At 36.6% G+C, this 19,087-nt stretch overlaps 1 protein-coding gene across 1 annotated transcript in view; it reads right to left on the bottom strand.

Annotated features, from left to right (window-relative positions):
- CNTNAP2 (contactin associated protein 2) overlaps nucleotides 1-19,087 on the bottom strand; it is a 1,208,164-nt gene that overhangs the window by 777,762 nt on the left and 411,315 nt on the right. The window contains exon 3 of the mRNA XM_074842898.1: nucleotides 18,674-18,867. Within this exon, the coding sequence (XP_074698999.1) occupies nucleotides 18,674-18,867 (194 nt within the window). The remainder of the gene's footprint in view (nucleotides 1-18,673; nucleotides 18,868-19,087) is intronic.

A 19,087-nucleotide genomic window follows, 5' to 3' on the forward strand; every position in this document is an offset into this window, starting at 1 on the left:
TTGTAGTGAACAGGTGGGGTTGGATGATAAACAACTTCTTGCCGAGTCAAGAAGTCATGATCAGGAAAAGCAAAAAAAAAATGCCCCCTAAAATGTGACAATAACTCTGGGAACTACTGTCATCTGACTTAAGTTTGTTCATTGCCCTTTGAAGGCATCTCAAATTGGCTGCTTTTTCTTATCTGCTCTGACATAAATTTGTTGGTAGTTGATGTTTTATTGGGAAGTAAGGAAGTCCATCCAAACAGATCGACATTTTTATCTTCTGCAACTGCTTACACATTTATGACATACCCTTGCTTGCTCTTTTCTTTTCTGCCAGGTACATGTAAGAGTTTTTGAGGGCAATTGTGCCTTCTTCTGGATATTAATAATGAGCTGCTCCAAGGAAAAGCCTGGTGGTTCTGATGAAATGTGTAATACAGAGCTACTTTTGTCACTTGGTGACAGTTTCTGGTAAAAGCTATTTAAAGACTCCTCAAGTTCCTCAGATCAGTGAGACTAATGTGTAACATCTTTTCTTATGGAGTCCAACATCCACAAGTTGTGTGGCAATTGATGAGCTGTCCTTTCTACTCTTAAATTGCATTAATCTGTTAAATCTGACTTCAGTGGTATGGGTTGTTTTGTGTTTGTTTGTTTGTTGGTTTTTTGTTGTTGTTTTTGTGTTTGGTTTTTTTGTGGGTTTTTTTGTGGTTTTTGTTTTTGTTTTTTTTTTTAAATTTTGCTGTATTCTTTTGATGGAAGGAACTGTCTAGTCACCTTTCCAGAATATTTATTTTGGCACAAACATTGTCCATGTCGGTCACGAGGTTTGTCCAACATAAAACAGTGTAGAAGTGACTAGAGGGAGCATAAGACATGCTAAAGCAATAACTCCATGAGGCTGCATTAGTCACAGAAAGAAGTCTTTCCCTTTAGTGAAAGAAAAATCTTCCTTTTTAGAAGATTAATGGCAGATTTCCTCTTCAACAACCTGTCCTGTACTGAATGCTTTATCTCACTTTCAGGTTCAAAATGTCTCCCATAAATCAAATTGCCTCAGTGAGTGTTAGTAATGACATTTCTTAGTACAGTCTGCCCCTTTAGTTGCTTATTTGCAACATGTGTATGGATAGCTCAGAAAAAGCCTTGACAAATCCATTTCAAGAAGAAAATATCTTGTCCTTGTAAGCAGCCATTACCAATGTATAGTTTCTAAATGATAAATCCCACCAGTAGCTGTATATCCCATCTGTGCATCTCTCAAGCAGGAACAATACAATGCCTACTTAAAGACCTATCCTGTAACTACAAGATACTGGTTACTCAGTGTTAAAGTCTTGAGTTCAGGTCTGTTCCTGTATAAGCCATCATAAGCAGAACTTTTCAGTCATATTTCTGGACTCCTGCTTCTGTTTATGCTCTTGTGATACCTAGGAATATTAAAATTTCTCACTAATACTAGACTTTTAACCCAATGCCATTTTACACTGTTAATTTAACTTCTGGCCCTTCAGGCCAAGAATGAGTCCTTCCCAATTAGCACTGGCGGATCAAGTAGTCTTTGCTCAGATCAAAGGGTTATTTTGAAAGCTTCATGCAGTTTCTGTGAATAAAGCATTAGAAATTTCTCCTTAATGCTTCCCAATTTCTTCCCAAAGGCTACCCAGCTTCTGCTGTAGTTTGAACAAGTGTCCCCTGTTGAGTAAGGGTTGTTAGCAGTTTAATGACCTTATCTCAACAAACTTCTTTTTTTCTCTTACTGAATGGTTGGTTTAGCAAATTTCTTTCAGAACAGATCCGGAATCTTCCATTCTTCTATAATACTTGCACTTTATGTAGGACAATCAAGACTTAAATTATTATATAAAGGTCACAATGCACAGTGAAATAAGGGATAAAAGAAGATTTCATATAATGCAACAAAACACAAGGCTCAGTTTAGGAATGTAATCCAAATCTGGATCAAAAGAAATCTTGGTTTTCAAAAACTTTGTGTGTAGTGTAACAGCACAGTATAAACATTTGTAGTTTATCATTCAACAGCACCTGTTTTCAAGTTATCATTAGCACATTTCATTATAAAAATCACTTTAAATTGGAAATTCAGGTTATTTCAGATAATATATATAACTTTAAAAGAGACACTTTCAAGATTAATACAACCAATGTTTAAAATTAATTTTCCACTAGCGGGATAGTGAACTATAAAGCTGGGAGTTCCAAACAGGGAGCTAATCAGGACAGCTCAAGTCTTTAAAGGAACACTTCAACAACTAAGACTTTTATGTGTGCAAGCAGATGTATAACATTTGTTTATTCAAAATTCTATTTATCTTCTGTAATACCTCATTTCCTTTCTCCAAGTCTTCTCCTCTGCTTTCTCCTGCTTGCTAGCATAACACCGTAAACATCCCATGCAATACCATTTCTAAAGCCACAGCAGGTCTATTTTTTTTAGTTGCAGTCTACTGATAAGTTTGACTTAATAACAGTATTGATTTAATATCAATAATAGCCATATACAGAGCATCATACATGCAGCAAACCTCACTGACCTGCCGGCTCTCTCCCATAGCTACAGTAAAGAATCATTTTATGAAGATTACGGTGTAAATCTCTAGAAGTCATTTTTCAGGCCAATTATTCTGCTGGTGAAATGGGATTTCTGAGTAGGACTGTTTGATGCATTCTGGCAGTGATCTCAGTTCATTTATTGTATAAAAGGTCTATCTAAAGGACATCAAGATAACCCTGCCAAACAAGTCCCTCGCACTACAGCTTTCTCAGATTAAGATGACTAAGAAGCAGCATTTCCACAATGTAGTTTTATAAAGCACAGAGTGAAAGTGCTTTTACATTAGTAGCACCGAAATAGCTGGTAAAGACCAGACATGAAAAGTTTGCGTTTGGGATAAGAGGAGGAAACAGGCTACAGTGCTTAGTAGTTATACTACCTCTAATTTAACACAGGTGGACTTAGATTTAGCAGCCTGGCCAGAGATACTTGATAGGGATAATGGCAATAGCAGCATTCAGCAGCGCACAGATCGGTTTCAACTGGTGACTCAAGCAATCATATAACTTCAGAGAGACGAGTAAAATGAGAGGATGCGCAACATGCACAATTTCATTATCAGTGATAAAACAAGAAATCTTGCTCTTAACATGATGATTTTGCTATCCTTGTACTGCTTGGTTCTGTTTTCCTAATGACTTGCATTTCAATGCATCAACAGTGGTTTCAGCTTTCGCTAAGCTGCCTTCAGCCAAGCACTTAGTCTTGTGAGCTTGTCAGTTCTACTCCCGTAACACTTTCCTACAGCTTCAGTTATCGGTGCTGTTTCTGCTGCCAGTAAGTTAGTTTGTGGCTTTGTAAGTCACTTCATCCTCAGCAAATGAACCAGTTCTAACGTGAGATTATCAGAGCAGCATCATTATGAAAAGTGTTTGGTAATACAGTAGCACAAAGGTGACATTCTCTGCAGGTTAAACTCCTCCGAAACAGCTTGAGCTACAGCCTTTGCTGTTCAGCATTCTGAGTGATGAGTGTACACAGATTATTAGTGCATTTAAAAAACAGTAGTACATAAGCCAAGAATGATGGTTTACAGATATGATAATGACACTAATTACAATGACTACATGATAAGATCGTATCAGGCCCCATGGTCCTGTCACTTTAAGATGTGGAAGGCAGATACGGGATTTGTCATTAGAGAGGAAAAAAGAAGTTACCTTAAGGAAGGTTTATATGCTCAGTTAACAAACCACTTAACATCCAGTTTTGGGTTACTGACAACTCCTTTAAACCTTTAGCACCTCGAGATTGGTCACTGACTGAATTTTCCTTAACCTTTGAAGTTTCAGCTAAAATGAATGAGCGTGAGTGAGACAGGACCTATGTCTACCGTTTTGGGGCACACAAACCAGTGTTGCCATGATTTGATCAGAGGTTGGCTCGCAAGGGGATATGATGGAAGAAGATCAGATGTGGCCCAATATGGGAAAAAAGGCAGCTGTTACCCAAAAGTCTGTGCCTACATTAACGTAGAAGCTGGGCCAGCTCTAATAGAGCCTGCTCACTATGGACAAACCGAAAACTGACTATGATTCCTAGATGGAGACAAGGGAAAGGGGAGGGCAATAATATACAGTGAAGACTGAAAGCTTGATTGATCAGAGATTGATATGACAAGCAGAGAGAGTGGGAGAAACAAATGATGCATCTTTGTTTCTCACTCTCACAAGAACTTGTGCTTATAGCTAGGTTAAAAGGATATGAAGATTGCCAGGTCATGCACTAAAACCTGAAAGTTGCTCTACCCTTGTAATGTTCTTTCTGAATAACATGTAGTTAATACCACAATATTATTTTTTTCCCTGCAATACATTTGTTATGCACTAGTCACTTAATGGCTTGCTGAGTGTTAACCCCCAGATTAATTTCTTGAATGAGCTAAAAGATACTTAGTGAGCAATGCAAGAAATTGCAAAAAGAAAAAGCTAATGTCATGGTTAAGGAAGGTAAGTGTCACTCTGGAGACCTATAGCCTATCGCTACATGTAAAGCTGATTTTAATGTAAAGCTGGGGTTCATATTTGCATTCAAACATTCCTATTTACATTCATCTCAAGCTTCAGATCTCATGACTGAATTCTTAGATAGCTTACAAGGAGAGGTTAATATGGAGATGTTCAGTTTCCAAAGTGACAGACAGAAGCAACCACCATTTCTTGCACATCAAACTTTTTAAATATTACCTTTGGAATATAGCAAAGCTTTGCAGGATTGGTATAACAAATACCCAGGACATCCATCTTTACAAACACTACATCAGAAAACTGTATCGGCTATATACATATTTTAAAATCTTCTAGAATATTTATAAGAGCATTTTTTTGGTTCACATGACAGCATATAGTTCTTCGGGCTTCAGCTTTTAACAACAAATAAAGAGACAATGCTAACCAGCACCAGGAAACTCTCTTTAGTACCAATGACATTACACATAGTTGAGAGAACTGAAATCTCTATTACATCTCCTAGACTCTGCCACTGATCTGTATCTGTGGTATTTATTTCCTCTCTCTGCCACACACAGAGGTTTTTAAACAGATCAAAAGTTTTTCATGCTGAACCATACTCCATAACGCACCAGGTTTAGCATATTAATGCTATTATTTGCTAAAAATGTTATATTTTACAATAAAATTTATGCATTGCTATATTCCTGCTTCAGCCTTTAAATGCATCAAGGCTTAAGGCTCGTTCTGATTAGATGTTTCTTATCTTAGTCTGTACAACCACACTTTAGAGCAACTAAGAGCTAGTGGTTTTACAAAATATGAATATTCAGTAAACGTTCTCACAAAACTGAATATTTCAACTTCTCTACTTAAAAAAATCTCATTACAGTTTAATGCTGGAAGAAATTATACAAGAAAAAAAAAGGTAGAAATGATCCCTTGTATTCAGACTAGGAACACCAAAACAGAACAAAATTGCCTGTGATTTCTGATCTCACTTGTATGGTCCTTTTCCTGGGCAAAAAGTGTCTTTAAAGACTTCTGAAGAGCCAGAAAAACCCCACACCAACTCAAGGTTCTGTCCACCTTCAATGCAGTGGGAATACCAAAAAACACTGAGTCAATGAAAATCGCCACAAGAAAATAAAATAATGTTAGCAGCGAACTGAATCCATTACATTGTACTCAGGTATGTTACACCCAGTATAATTTGTTTTGACAACAGCAGGAAAGTGGAATCAAACTAGGGGAAAGATCAAGGATGGAATTTATTGATAGGAGACCATGGCTTTAGTGTGTGCAAGAACACCCCTGAACTTCACTGAAGAAAAAACCAACCAACCAAAGAAAGAGGTTAAAATATAGCTAGAAGAATAAAAGGATGTCATTATGCAGACGCCTGGTTTGGAAAGAAGCCGTGAGCATTGTTTACCTCTGACAGTTTTACTTCAGCATACTGTTGGTGGTGTTCAGGAGAGGAAGTCATGCTTTCCTCTTAAGCACCTCTTCACAGAAAGCAACCTGCCCACTAACGCTCTGATAACATTCCTATAATGTTGTACTATAAAGCAGCAATACAAGCTGTGGAAAGGACAGTTTTGTACTACCTTTACCAGCAGGATAACTGACTTTAACCAGTGGCTCTGAATGCAATTGCATGTTTCTATGAGTTGCTAATAGGATATAAATTTGATGTTCCTGTAGCTTACACACTTCTGCAGCTTTTTTACATTCCCTGTACTTGTACAATACATATACGATAAGTAGTTTTTCAGTAAAGTGACTTTATAGAATTTGCAATCCTCAGAGAAACAGAAATTGTGTGCTCTAACTACAGTGTTAATGGTTATATCCATTATTCAGAAATTAGTAAGTTTTTTAATCTGATTTCAAAGACTGAACTGTGACAACACTATTTGCTTAAATACTTTTAAGTCACAATAATTTTGGATTTCATGGGTATACTATTAATGGGGGGGAAGGAGCCTGCACCTTTATATAAAAAGAACTTCTTCCTCTCCAATTCATAGTATGTCAAAGGATTTACAACAGGTATGTTAATTCACCAGTTTTACTACATTAGCCAAAGATGCTAAGAATCAGCAGGTTATGCATTCATCTCTCCTTTCACTCCCAAGATACCCCTCACAGGCGGTCTAGAGATGGGAAAAATGTTACGTGTGCAAGAGCTAGAAAGCCATGAATTATTTTTTATGTCCTCAAGAATTCCTAAACGGACACAAAAAATTCCTTCATATTGCAAATCTAGCTACAATATAAACAGGACTTTAGCATTTCTAGTGGCAATCTATACCAGGATAAGTCATGATACAGAAGTCCTGAAAAGTGATAGAGACTTTATTTTATCACTATGTCATGTCTGGGGAGAGTCTTTATTATAGAGCTCTCGCTGTGCTTGCTGTCCTGAAGTGACAGATTGTATCTAGACTGGAGCTACCACCAGCTAGAGGAGTTTATTTTGAACCATTCCTCTCAGAGAAAGAATAAGCAACCTTTGGGTCTTCATAAGTGGAGGTAGCAGTATTTAATAGTTTCCTATCAACCCAACCTTGAAAATAATGATAGAATAATGAATCTGAAAGCAGTTCAAACTAATGTATCTGTCAGTAACTTCATGCTAAACAACAAAAGCAGTAATAAAAGCACTCCACTAGTCACACACTTGAGTGAAATATGGGGAAAAGATCTAATCAACAGGTTGCCTAGTGAGATAGTCAAAAACTGAACTCGTCATTGATATATTTTATTCTCAGCTAAACTTTTTTTTATTATTTTCTTTGGTGGTTGTTTTTTTGTTTTTTTTTTTTTTTTATATTGGACATAGTAAAAGTTTAGCCATTTAATATCTGCAGAATTCTCATGGTCATCTTATCTAACATGGTACAATGTTGATGTGTTCTTTCTTTTTTCCCCCTACATGGAGAGAGTTTGACCTCTGCTGTTACTATTTTATTGTTAACTAAATATTAACCTAGTCCCTTACCTCTGCTGCAGAACCTCTGTCCCATCCTTTTTATAACTAAAAAAAAGTCTGAGTGTAATATAATCATAATCCTCAAATCTCTAAAGCCCTAAGTCTGTGTTACAGTCGCTCCCAATTGTATTTGAAATAATTTTCTCTACAGAAACTTAACAGTGCCACGTCAGCAGCTTTGCCTTATTTCTTAGAGGACTGGCAGTTACAGAGTTTATGAATATGAACTCTTTATGGCTTTGAAAATGCTGCTTTAAAGAGGCTTATCTTGAGTATGTTAGTCCAACAGTACTCTCCCTCTCCTCTCCTCCCTTTCTTCTGGCTCTCCAGTAAAATCTATCATGAATTAAGGAGACTGGCTTGATGGGAACAGGAAAAGTATGTGTACAAAACTGTGCTCAGTTTCCAGTAAATCTATGATATGGACCAATAAAGCTGAAAAGGTTAAAAAAAGACTGAATCTATCCTCAGCTAGCATCAACTTTTTTCATAATTCACTGTCTAAATATTGTAACAAAGTGTAGGGAACGAAGTCATGCATCAAACTGATCTCATTCTCCTAAATATTTCAGAAGAATGAAATAACTAAGGTCAAAGAAGTGATGAGCTGAAGAGAATATTTTTCCTCCTCATCCCCTCCTCAGTTACTTTCAATGTTTTAAAGTTTAAAAGGACTTTGCCCTGCAAATCATTCAGTACAAGAAATTTTGTACAAGTGATTGGCCAGAAGTCTGTGTGTCATTCTTTCTTGATGTATACTCTTTTTTTTTTTTTTTTTTTTAAGTCACTTGCTCCTATAATCTACTTGTTTACGACCTAAGCATGAAAACAAACAACCTTCAGGATCATGGTGATTCACTGCATAAGTTTTCTTCCAGCATTTTCAGAGAATGGACCTGAGAGTAAGAAACCTATTAATACTTCATAGTTTGTTTTATGGAGCATTTTGATTGCTGATTTTTTAAGACAAAGCTGGAATAATACTTTGAAAAACAGTTTGCAAAAAAATTATTTTGACACTTCTACTTCCTAACATTTTGACAGTGCAGCTATTCCTCCAAACAGAACACCTTCCTGTGAGTAGTCTCATTAGGATGAACGTACAGACAAATGCTCACTAAGCACTTCTTTAACTAAGCACATTGGAAAACATGCTAATTAAAACTAGCATTTAACACAGCTCAGCATTCAGGATAGCCAATGACTTTTGCGCTTAACATTTAGAAAAAAAACTTATCATTGTCAGCTGATCATGATTGGTAAGGGTATCACCAAGCTAACTCAAACTAGTTTATACTATGGCTAAGACAAGACTTAGACCTCACTGAGCCTGTACTGCTAATAATATGAACCAATTTTACCTTCAGCTGCATAAATGCAAATTCTGTTACAGCATTGTAAGTTTATATTATGCCATTTTAGTTAAATTTATGTACATAAAATAAAACTATGTGATAGACACACTAGAGAGACTGGAAACAAATTAAAGCAAGTTCTCCTCTATTTGTCTACAAGAAAGTAGAGTTACAGCACTATTAATCATACAGTAATGCCTCACATGAACAGGTTGGTTGGTTTAACACTGATGTATTGCAATCCAGAAACTTTTGTGATTTTTTTACTTTTATTCACATTACTAAAACAGTTTTCAATAAAGATTAACTCATGATCTGTGTGCATAAGCACATACACTGTAAAAGGTAGTGAAAAATATTATCATACCTGAAATTGTAACTATGTCGAACAAATTGTGTTAGACAAAATCGATTTGTAAAATACCACAGAGAACACAGACTGTATGATAATACAAAAGCAACACTTTTCAGGAAAGTGTTAAGCACATGTTTAATTTACTCATGCGTTCTATTGAACCCAACAAGACTTAAGTTCCAGCTAAAAGTTAAGGGCTTCCTTACATACCTTTCTGAATAGCATCTATGTCAATAACAAAGACAGCTAGAGAATAGTATCTTAAGGAGTCTGAGGATATTAAAAAAAAAAAAAAATCCTATGCAAGAAGAAAATTTAAGAAATACCACATAGGAATTTTCCTGGCTTAAGTCTAACTTTTTCATATTTTTAATGTGAATTTACTGATTATGAAAGTTGTTGGATTATGAACCGTCAGGCTGAAATTATCTGTACAGCCACAGACAGGTAGTGCATCAGCACTGTCAAATTTCCCCTGAAAATGCACTTCTGCTCTGAAGCCAGAGTTTATACACTAAAGAAATGTGGTGGGGTTTGTTGTTTTGGTGGTGGTTTTTTCTTTTCCCTTTTTAAAATTTATTTATAAATTCCAGGAAAAAGAATAGAAAGTGATTTTCATGGAGGAAGGAGTCTACTTTCTAGAGTTAAGGGAGCTTCAGATCACATGTATTTGTGCAAAAAAATAGCTTTGCATAATCTTACCTGAGCAACTGTGTTGATTTTGAAGTCAGGTACTTACAAGTGTATTGGCAGGATTTATACTTAAATTGTCAGTCTCCCATGGTGCGTTTTCTGTGCAAAGCTCAGTCTCCCCAGTTAATAAGTACCAATCCCCAGGGAGGACCAGGGGCTAAAATGTACAATTCCACAGGTGCAAATCCAAAAATTTACATGGAAGTGAATATTTCTGGATTCAACCATTACTTGCTCCTAGGTAATTATACTAATTTTCACTGGCGAGTTAACACCTAATGAGGTAAGAGGTAAATGGAAGACAACCTTTTACATGCTAGCTTGCTGCATACCAGACCTCACAGGAAACAGAAGCAATACAGCAAAATGCCTTCACTTGATGGGAATTGCCTCAACCACATCTTTCATGTACTAACACAAATCCATCTATTCTGCCAAACACAAATCTTTGGACTACTCAAAAAGCACATTCTAGAGGAACATAAAATGCTATGATTGTCTCCCAGTCTAAGGATTTTAAAATTGCAATGCTTACCTGTGTCACTTTAAGAGCTCTCCTGATACAAGTATCTTTTTGTTCATTAATAAAGGAAAAAACAAACCTTTTTTAAAAATCCATCAAACAAGCACAGCTTTGTGCACAGTTTTGTTTTTACCAGTGCCAGGCAAACGAAAAATGAGAACACTTCCTGCTTACCTGCCTCACATTCACGTAAGATTTTTATTACCTGCAGTATGGTACTTACCAAAGAATTTCAGTAAGACCACTGCTCCTTTTCCAAGTATTGTACCAACACACTTGGACACAATCCCTGACTCTGTATACTCAATTTTAAACACTTAGCCTTATTACTTCAATTTCAACATTTGAAGTGAGGCATGGGAGTGTTTATGGGATCAAAACTCAAATCATTTTGCAAATGCACAATTAAGAGGGAAATGCTGAACTGTGGTTAGGTTACTGGTGCCATGGATGGGTTTTACCTTGAAGTTAGAACTAACATTTGAAGTTTCCTAACCTTTAGAGATATTCTACGATGCATCTCATTACAGAAACTGAAGGCAGCTACAAATTGCAGACAGAATGAAAGTCACATGTGTCAAAAAGAGGAAAAATACAGAATATATTAGGGTTGATTTGCGTCTTCAACAATTAGCAGCTTGGGCAAATCTCAGACACCATTCAGAATCACAGGCTGGAAGGAACTTCTGCAGGTCATTTGGTTGAGCTCCCTCACAACCTCTCCAGGCAATCTGTTCTAGAGTTTCATCACCCTCATGGGGAAAAAAATAGGAAGGAACTAAGGAAGTCCTTGGCAGATCAGCTTTTTGACAGTGCTACAGACAGCTACGTACAGAAGTGTAGTATGTATGTCAAATACTTCTGCAAGTATTTTATATTCTGCAATGTATTTTAACATAAGGCAACCTGATTACTAAGTAAATGGGCAAGACTCCACATTTTCTAATTTAAGACATGTCAAAAACCTGTATCATGATTATTTTTTTTTAAATCTGGAAATCACTGAAACTCCTATTTCTAACCATACTTTCATCAAATGAAACATTAGCTACACTATGCTAGATCTACTTTTTATTCAATGTATGATAAAATATAAGAATCAATATCTATCAACAATAAAAGACTGAGAATGCCATGAAGCAGTTTTTTGGTCATATGCTAGCCTTCTGCTATAATAAGAGCCACAGAAATTACTTGATATATTCATACATGGTAGCCAGACGAGGGCTGACAAGCAACAAGAAAAGTGCTACAGTTCATTTTATTCAGTAACATTCAGTAGATCTTAATCTAGACATTCAAATATGTGTCTATAGAGAACCTGTAAAAATTCAAAAACTTTGAAAATTCAGCTCTGGTTCAATCACCTCAGCAAGTGTTCAGGCTTTCTAGAAGGGATTGAGGACAACCCACATAATTCTGCTAGGGGTTTTAAGAGCCTATTGATGCACTCCAGTCAGCTCTGTACATACCAGCTGAGAACTGGAAACATCACTCTTAACACAAGCCCAGTGCAGCAGCCAGTGTGGGTCTTGCTTGGTGCTATGCAGGAGCTACAAAGACTGCGTCTTAGAAAGAATTGTTACCTGAGACACGATGCCATGCACCCAGGCTATGACTATTGTCATTGCTGAGCTGATTAAGCACACAATGCGCTCTTGTGGGCTTGCTTAAGGACCTGCGCATTGTGGGATGATGACACTCGAAGGTATCTGAAAACCAAGCCATCTGAGAGCTAAAAAATAGATTTAGGTGCACGTCTTTAGATATCTGTGTTTAAAATTCGATGGTTTAACATAAACAGACAGGTAGCCCTCAGGCTAAGAACAAAAGATTAGAAAATAATCCTTTAGAATGGAACCGCTCTAGCAGACTACAGGGCAAACCTCTAATACGTTATCCCAATTTGATTTTTATTTAATGACCTGTACAGAAACAAAGGAGGGCTTGGGCACTGTCTGCCACCACACCAGGAGGAATTTTGTCTTCTGTCTACTTGGCATACTCTGTGATAGATTAAAATAGTTCTGCTTGTGCATTTGGAGATAGCCTAATACAATTATAAAACCTTTCTCTCATAAACAGGATGAGTAGCTTTGCAGTTAAAAAAAAAATCATAATTTCCATCTGATCAAATCTTTTTCCAAAATGTCAGTGTATCTTTCCCTCAAAAAATGTTATTTTAAATTATAAGCTAACTTGTGAACCCATGTTTCTGCTAAAAACAACATAAAAGGGCTTTCTTCCTGCACAAAATATGTGATTTCAAAGATTCTAAACAAAAATATGTTTAGAAGGTCTTACAACGAGGCCATGGCTTCATCTGTGAAATACATTATTAGTTAGAGTCCTGAAAGTATTTATTTTTGTTTTTCAGAAAAGTCAGGATTTTAAACTAGCATTACTTTTTATCCCAATTTGGTGTTAATCTTAGTATTCCAACATTTAAAAGGCCATCAGATCTTCTGCCATTTTAAAAGAAATACAGTCTGTGGCTGTGACAGCGTTTGGCATAGATATATTTTGCCACGATATTTCAGATAACCCCAAGTGTGTTTCTCTAAATGCATTAAAAATTTATACAATTTCTCTTAACAGATTCCACACAGAAAGAGATTAGAAAACAGGCTTCATGAGGATAGCACTGATGTTTATCTGTAAAGTTCTTTTCTTCAGGGTTTCTAAAAATTCCTTGTCAGCAACTGCCTGAATTTCTAAAGGTGTCCTATCAACACTCTATTATATTTTTTTGACATTATAGCAGAGGCTGTTACATTAGATATATAAGAGAGTTTAGCTTCACTACAGCAAAAGAAGTATTTTCCTGTATCCATACCATTTCAGTCATGGGACCTCAAAGTATAAGTTCGCAATGTGCACAAAGTACTGAGACATATTGACTTTGGTGGGAGTTACAACACCTCATTCACTCAATACACCCATAAAGGCGATATTGGCTGTTGCAAGTGAATGGAGCAATCTTTATTAGATAAAAGGCATGGGAGACAGGGACTCAAAGACATAACATCCAGACAAGCTAAGGCATAATGAAATTAAGAAAAGACACACAGGAGATTCCAGGAGAAAAATGAGAATTCCCCCCCGCCCATGGAAGGAAAGTTAAAATTTAAAAAAAAAGGTATTTCTAGTAATAAAATACCTGGAGAATTAAGAGCCGGTAAAAACGACACTGGTCACCTTGCCGGCATTGCTATGGAGACACAAAGATACCAGACATAAAAATCCTTCCAGACAGGATAAGTCAGGGCATCCTTAAATAGAAAAAACCCAATAAATTCACAACATTCTCAAAAGACTTCAGGGCCTTGTTACAAACACTAGTCAAAACTTTTGCAGTGACTAATATATCAAACCACTTTGTCATGTTTAAATAGGTCTGCACAGTATCTGATATTCTTGTAGCAGCCCAGCAACAACAAATGGCAGGTCACAGACCATTCTAATCACATTTCATATTTTTTAAATGCTCCCATAACTGCAAGTCAGTATAATGTCATATAAACTAAATTGGTTTAATAAGATAATTTAATTCAATAGGAGTACTTTAGAAAAAGAAAAACAGGCAGAAAGTCCAGGCCCATAAGCGCATTAACCTAGTAAATCCTTCTATGATGTAAGTTTCCACTCAATATCTTATGGCGTGACCACAAAAAAGGAAAGCAGCAGTAAGTATCAAACTCAAGAACTCTTTCATAGCATCCTTCATTAATGTTGTTTACTTCAGGGTCATGGAAATAAGTTGGCTCTTAGGGAAAAAGCAGTGACAGCTTTTACAAAGCACATAATTCTTGCATGTCCTAACAGGGTGGGTGTATGCCTGAATTTATTCTTCTTCACTTGTAGTTGCTACACACAAATCACTGTACTCCAAGATGTATGCAGTAAGTCCTTGGATAGCTATAAATGATGCGCCGTAGAGCAGGTGGAAGGAACTGGGAATGTGACAAGGCTTGCAGATTTTTCTCCCATAATCTAACCAGAATTAGCATGTCAGGACAAACAAATTCTGAGCAGATGGCTTCCACATCATTTCAGCTAGGTGGAGCTGCAAATGATTGCCTTACATCTAGCTAGACATGAAACGTTTCTTTAGGGCTGTCTGATGGTTGGTATTTCCAAAGACACCCAAGAGTATTAAGCATCTCAAGTCTCACACAGCTTGAAAAAGTTAATCATCCAACTCACTTGTGCTTCCTTTCACAATGAATTTTGGCTCAATACTATGTCAAAATACCCTGATATGCTAAGAGCTTGTTTTCCTATGCAAGCTAAATCCACTGTGCTGTACCAGCTTCCTCCCTTCAATACCAAGGGGAACCATGTAAATGAAGAGACAGCATTTCTCAAACAGCAAGTTGCTCCTTAGTGCCCAGAGAAATGCAAAGTTCATTTTACAGTTAACTTACTGGATTTCTGATTATTTCACCTAAAAAAGGAACCCCTAAAAATAAAAATAATAAAAACTGTTTAAAGCAGTAGATAAATTCCTTTCCCAGAATCATTCTTCATAGTGAAAGCTATGTAATCACTTAATATCTTTTCAGTAATAAAAATACTACAAAAGCAGATGTTATGCATAATACTTTTAAAGTTTAATTAAAACTGAAAGAAAACCAATAACAAAACCAGAAAAACGTAATTGCTTTCAACTGAAGCAGCAGCCAATTTGTCCAGGGCTAAATTTTCTCTAAAACAGCAAAATCTGCTTTCATTTACATCTTTACAACTTCACTGAAGTTCACTGAGGCTGAAGGTAAGAGTCAACTACAGAATATAATTTGGAGGTCATGTGCAAAGGATCTGCACTCCACCTTTCCCATCAGTATTTCTTTGAAACTCATAATTACAGTAACACTTTCTCCTTCCATCACCCTGACTTCGGTATCCCCAAGGATAAGACAATGAGATGGATGAAAGCTGATCCCAAGTTCTGCTAGACTAATCAAACTTTAAAATATGATGCCTTATGGGACCTCTTCATTTGTACCAAGGATTTTCCAGTTTCTTTTAGGAAAGGTTTGAGTCTTAGAGGTGCTCAGTACTGCCACTAATGCTTATCATTTGAGTCTCAATGTTTTCATAAGATGTCAGCATTTTCTTATTATAACTATAGGGCAATACTTGCATTATGCTTAGGGTGAGGCATTTACATCATCTGTATCCAAGTTAAGAAATGGAAAGAGTATTATATGTAGAATCACATCTGGTATGTATTCATTAGGCAAACAGATAGTTTGGCATTAATTTAGCAACCAAAATGAGAATCTGCACCAAAACAAAGACATACTATGTACACGAAATGCCTCAGTGATTGACATATGAAGGGAAACTTCATGACCTATCAAAATTAGAATCTCAGACTACAAGAGTGAAGATAGGAGAGGTGATCAAAATTCTCTAGTTGCTAGGCATTTTATGGAAAGAGGCCACATTCACTCTTCTTATTAAAATTCATGGAAATCGAAAATATCCGAAAGCCCAGGATGGGTGGGGTCAGAAAATGTATTTCACAGAACTGGGAAGCTTACTCTAAATTCACCTTGAAAGCATTTTCCCCCATCACATACTTCTTGAGAGCCTTTTGATTTCTCTCCTACTTAGGAGATAATTATAGAACCTTTTTTCCCTCCCTGACCAATGCATACAGAAGGGGTTCATTTCAGCATTTTATGCAGATTATCTTGGTTTGTTTTTAACTAGATCTTTGTTGGAAGTTATTTCTCCTTTGCTCTCTCAAGTTCATTTAGTAAGCTTTATTTTTATTTTCTTCCATTTCCCATATCTCATCCTTTGGCTGTGTCATTTGATTTTGTACCTGCCTTAGAATTAAATATTGTTGAACTCTGACCTTTGATTTTCCTCTTTTCCTTTGCTTTCTCCTTCAATTTTAAATTTACTGTTGTCAGGAAACAATGACACTCAGTCATGGGGATGATGGAAGAGGGACGTTAATCAAAAGCTATCTAGCACCTTCCTCTTGTGGATAAAACTTCTAAAAGGTACAAATCCAAAGGGAAAGACTAAACACTTCCTAAAAGGATTTCTAAGGGCACCGGAATCATCTCAGGTTTTTAAGATCACAGTCATTTCAGCCAGGAAGAATCTGGCTTTATAAATTCAAATTGCCAATGCTGGATACTTGGCTGTTGTGGTCTGATCTGGCCCTCACAGCTTCTGCTGTTTTTAACTTCTTGGACAAGTGACACTAAGAGGAAGATATGATGGGAAATTCTGCACCACCCCATCTCCACATGAAGGAAGTCTGTCTCCTTGTAATACTACTGCAGTAGTACAACAGTACTGCTCCATGCTCAGGCACCTCCCCTGCCTTGGGAACTTATTAAATTTAAGATTTATTAATAGCTAATAAGCACAGTGGTTTCAAGATTAAAACAAGGCTCAGACATCATTTAACAACAGAAACAATGTTGTTTTAGGCAAATTAGAAGTAAAGTCAAGACCCATAGGGTTTTTTTTTTTTTGCTAGTAGCTCAGCTTTATCCTTAAAAAGAAAGCTGGGATACGGCAGCTTTTTTTAAAAACACCCACTGCTTTTCTAGTATTGGATAAAAATTGCAGGACATGAACAGTAGCAGTACTGCAGCAATCAGCTTGCTAAGTACATCCTAAAGATTTAGCATTCCAAATAGAAGTAGCAGACTTCTGCATAACTCATCACTCATTTTTGCAAGTGATATTGATGGTCAATAACAGACCAACAGTATTCTCCCTGAATTCACCAATCATACATAATGTCTAATAAAGAGAAAAATGAGATGTTCTTTCATGAAGAAGTTTTCAGTATTTCTGTATTAAGAGACAACGTAAGAAAAAAGACTTTCTACAAAGCCCTCAGCAAGGTGGGCCACTTTGGAAATAAAGTCACAGCTGTGACTAAATCAACTAAAACACACTGCCAAAAGATTTTCACATCAAGGTATTAAGAACAGATTTTTCCTCAGCCTACCTGTCCTGCTTTATATATCATTCACTCAGCCAGCTGCATAGCCCTTTCCCATTCCCCTGAGACAAATTCTATTATTTCAATAGTATTTTTGAAGAAGCTTTTCTACATCTTTTTATTTTTATATATATAAGTGGTCTTAAGAAGAGAAACTTTTTACATTTATCAAGCTTAAGTGTGAGCTCCCTCCCCACCCCAGTGAACAACATTCACAACACCAAGTCCTAAGGTAACTAAAGCAGCACCCAGTTTTTTTCTCTTCACTCGTGTCTGTCCCCCAGCTTTAATTTCTCCCTCTTTCAGAATCCTGTCTGGCACATGGAGGAGGCTTTTTCAATAAATCAATACTCTAATAAAAAATGACTGCCTCTATGTACTCCACATATTAAGCGAGTTTCTCTTATACAAATAAAAACATTCACCTTCTGCTCTAAATTTGACATTCATTTTCAGTAACAGACCTTAATAAAAGAAGCACCTGGCAAAAATGCGAATCTAAAATAGCACAATGTTAAATCTTGTCTGCTTTGACAATATTTTTCTGATAAGGCATAATAGCTAATCCATTTAATTTGGTTTCAGAAAGAATTATAGCATTTTGCTGTTTTCAAAGTATACTTTTGAAAAAGAATAACCATCTGAAAGAACTGCTATGAGAATAGGTATGTTAAGTAATAGCTATCTTTTTTGTCAGCAAAATGGAAGGATACTGTTTTCAGCAAGAATGAAATTAGCAGCTTATCCATGAAAAATGTAAAAACACAACTGAATTATATGCTTTTTCCTAAAATTATTATAGCATAAATATCCCTGTAGCACCTATATGGAAAACAATATATACATGAATAAACTGCTCCCCAGCATACATACACAGAGAACAAATTACCTTCCAAAATGTTATGCTTAAGAGCAGAATTTTCAAAACTACTTTTATGTCTCACATCTACTCCATGAAATCAGTAAAAAGAATAGGCAGGGAAAGGAAAGCCAAAGCCTAAGAGACTCATGGAGGAATACCAACAATAACAACAGAATATCTACACGTTCTGACGATTACTATCACACCAAACGGGCTTTGCTAATCCAGGGACAGGCCTCCTGACAGCACCTGCAACTTGAACCACAGTTTTGAGTTAAGCTCTGTTCTGTCCTCACAGAAACAACACTGAACAGTTGTACGAAGTGTAGAGCTCCTAAAACCACAATCAATTAACACTGCTACAGCACATGCTTCCATTTTACACCAGTGACTTACCCAGATATTTCCATCTTGGTGGTATGGTTTCCAGTTTCTCCCTGTATCACTATAGAGCATCCGATACTGAGTGACCCAGTCAGAACTGCTATACCTGCCTTGAGTCGCAATAGCACTGATCTGCTTCCTATTCCCAAAATCCACCTGCAGCCATTGGTAATGATCGCTGTCTGATGGAGACCAACCTCCTGCACCTGTTGGGTTGAAACGGGAGAGAGAGATTTAGACCTCAAACACTCGCTTTGAAGTGAACACATTGTGAAGATGCTGATTGCTGGAAGGCAGCCCAGCTGAGAAGAGTATAATACCAAAAAAACTTGAACACATACAAGAGAAATATGATTGCACATTTGTTTAAAAATGCATCTTTAGCACAGGCTTCAAATGCATTAACTCTGTTGCCTTAATCATTTT

This window comes from Strix aluco, chromosome 1 (assembly GCF_031877795.1).
Source record: "Strix aluco isolate bStrAlu1 chromosome 1, bStrAlu1.hap1, whole genome shotgun sequence".
Classification (NCBI taxonomy): domain Eukaryota; kingdom Metazoa; phylum Chordata; class Aves; order Strigiformes; family Strigidae; genus Strix; species Strix aluco.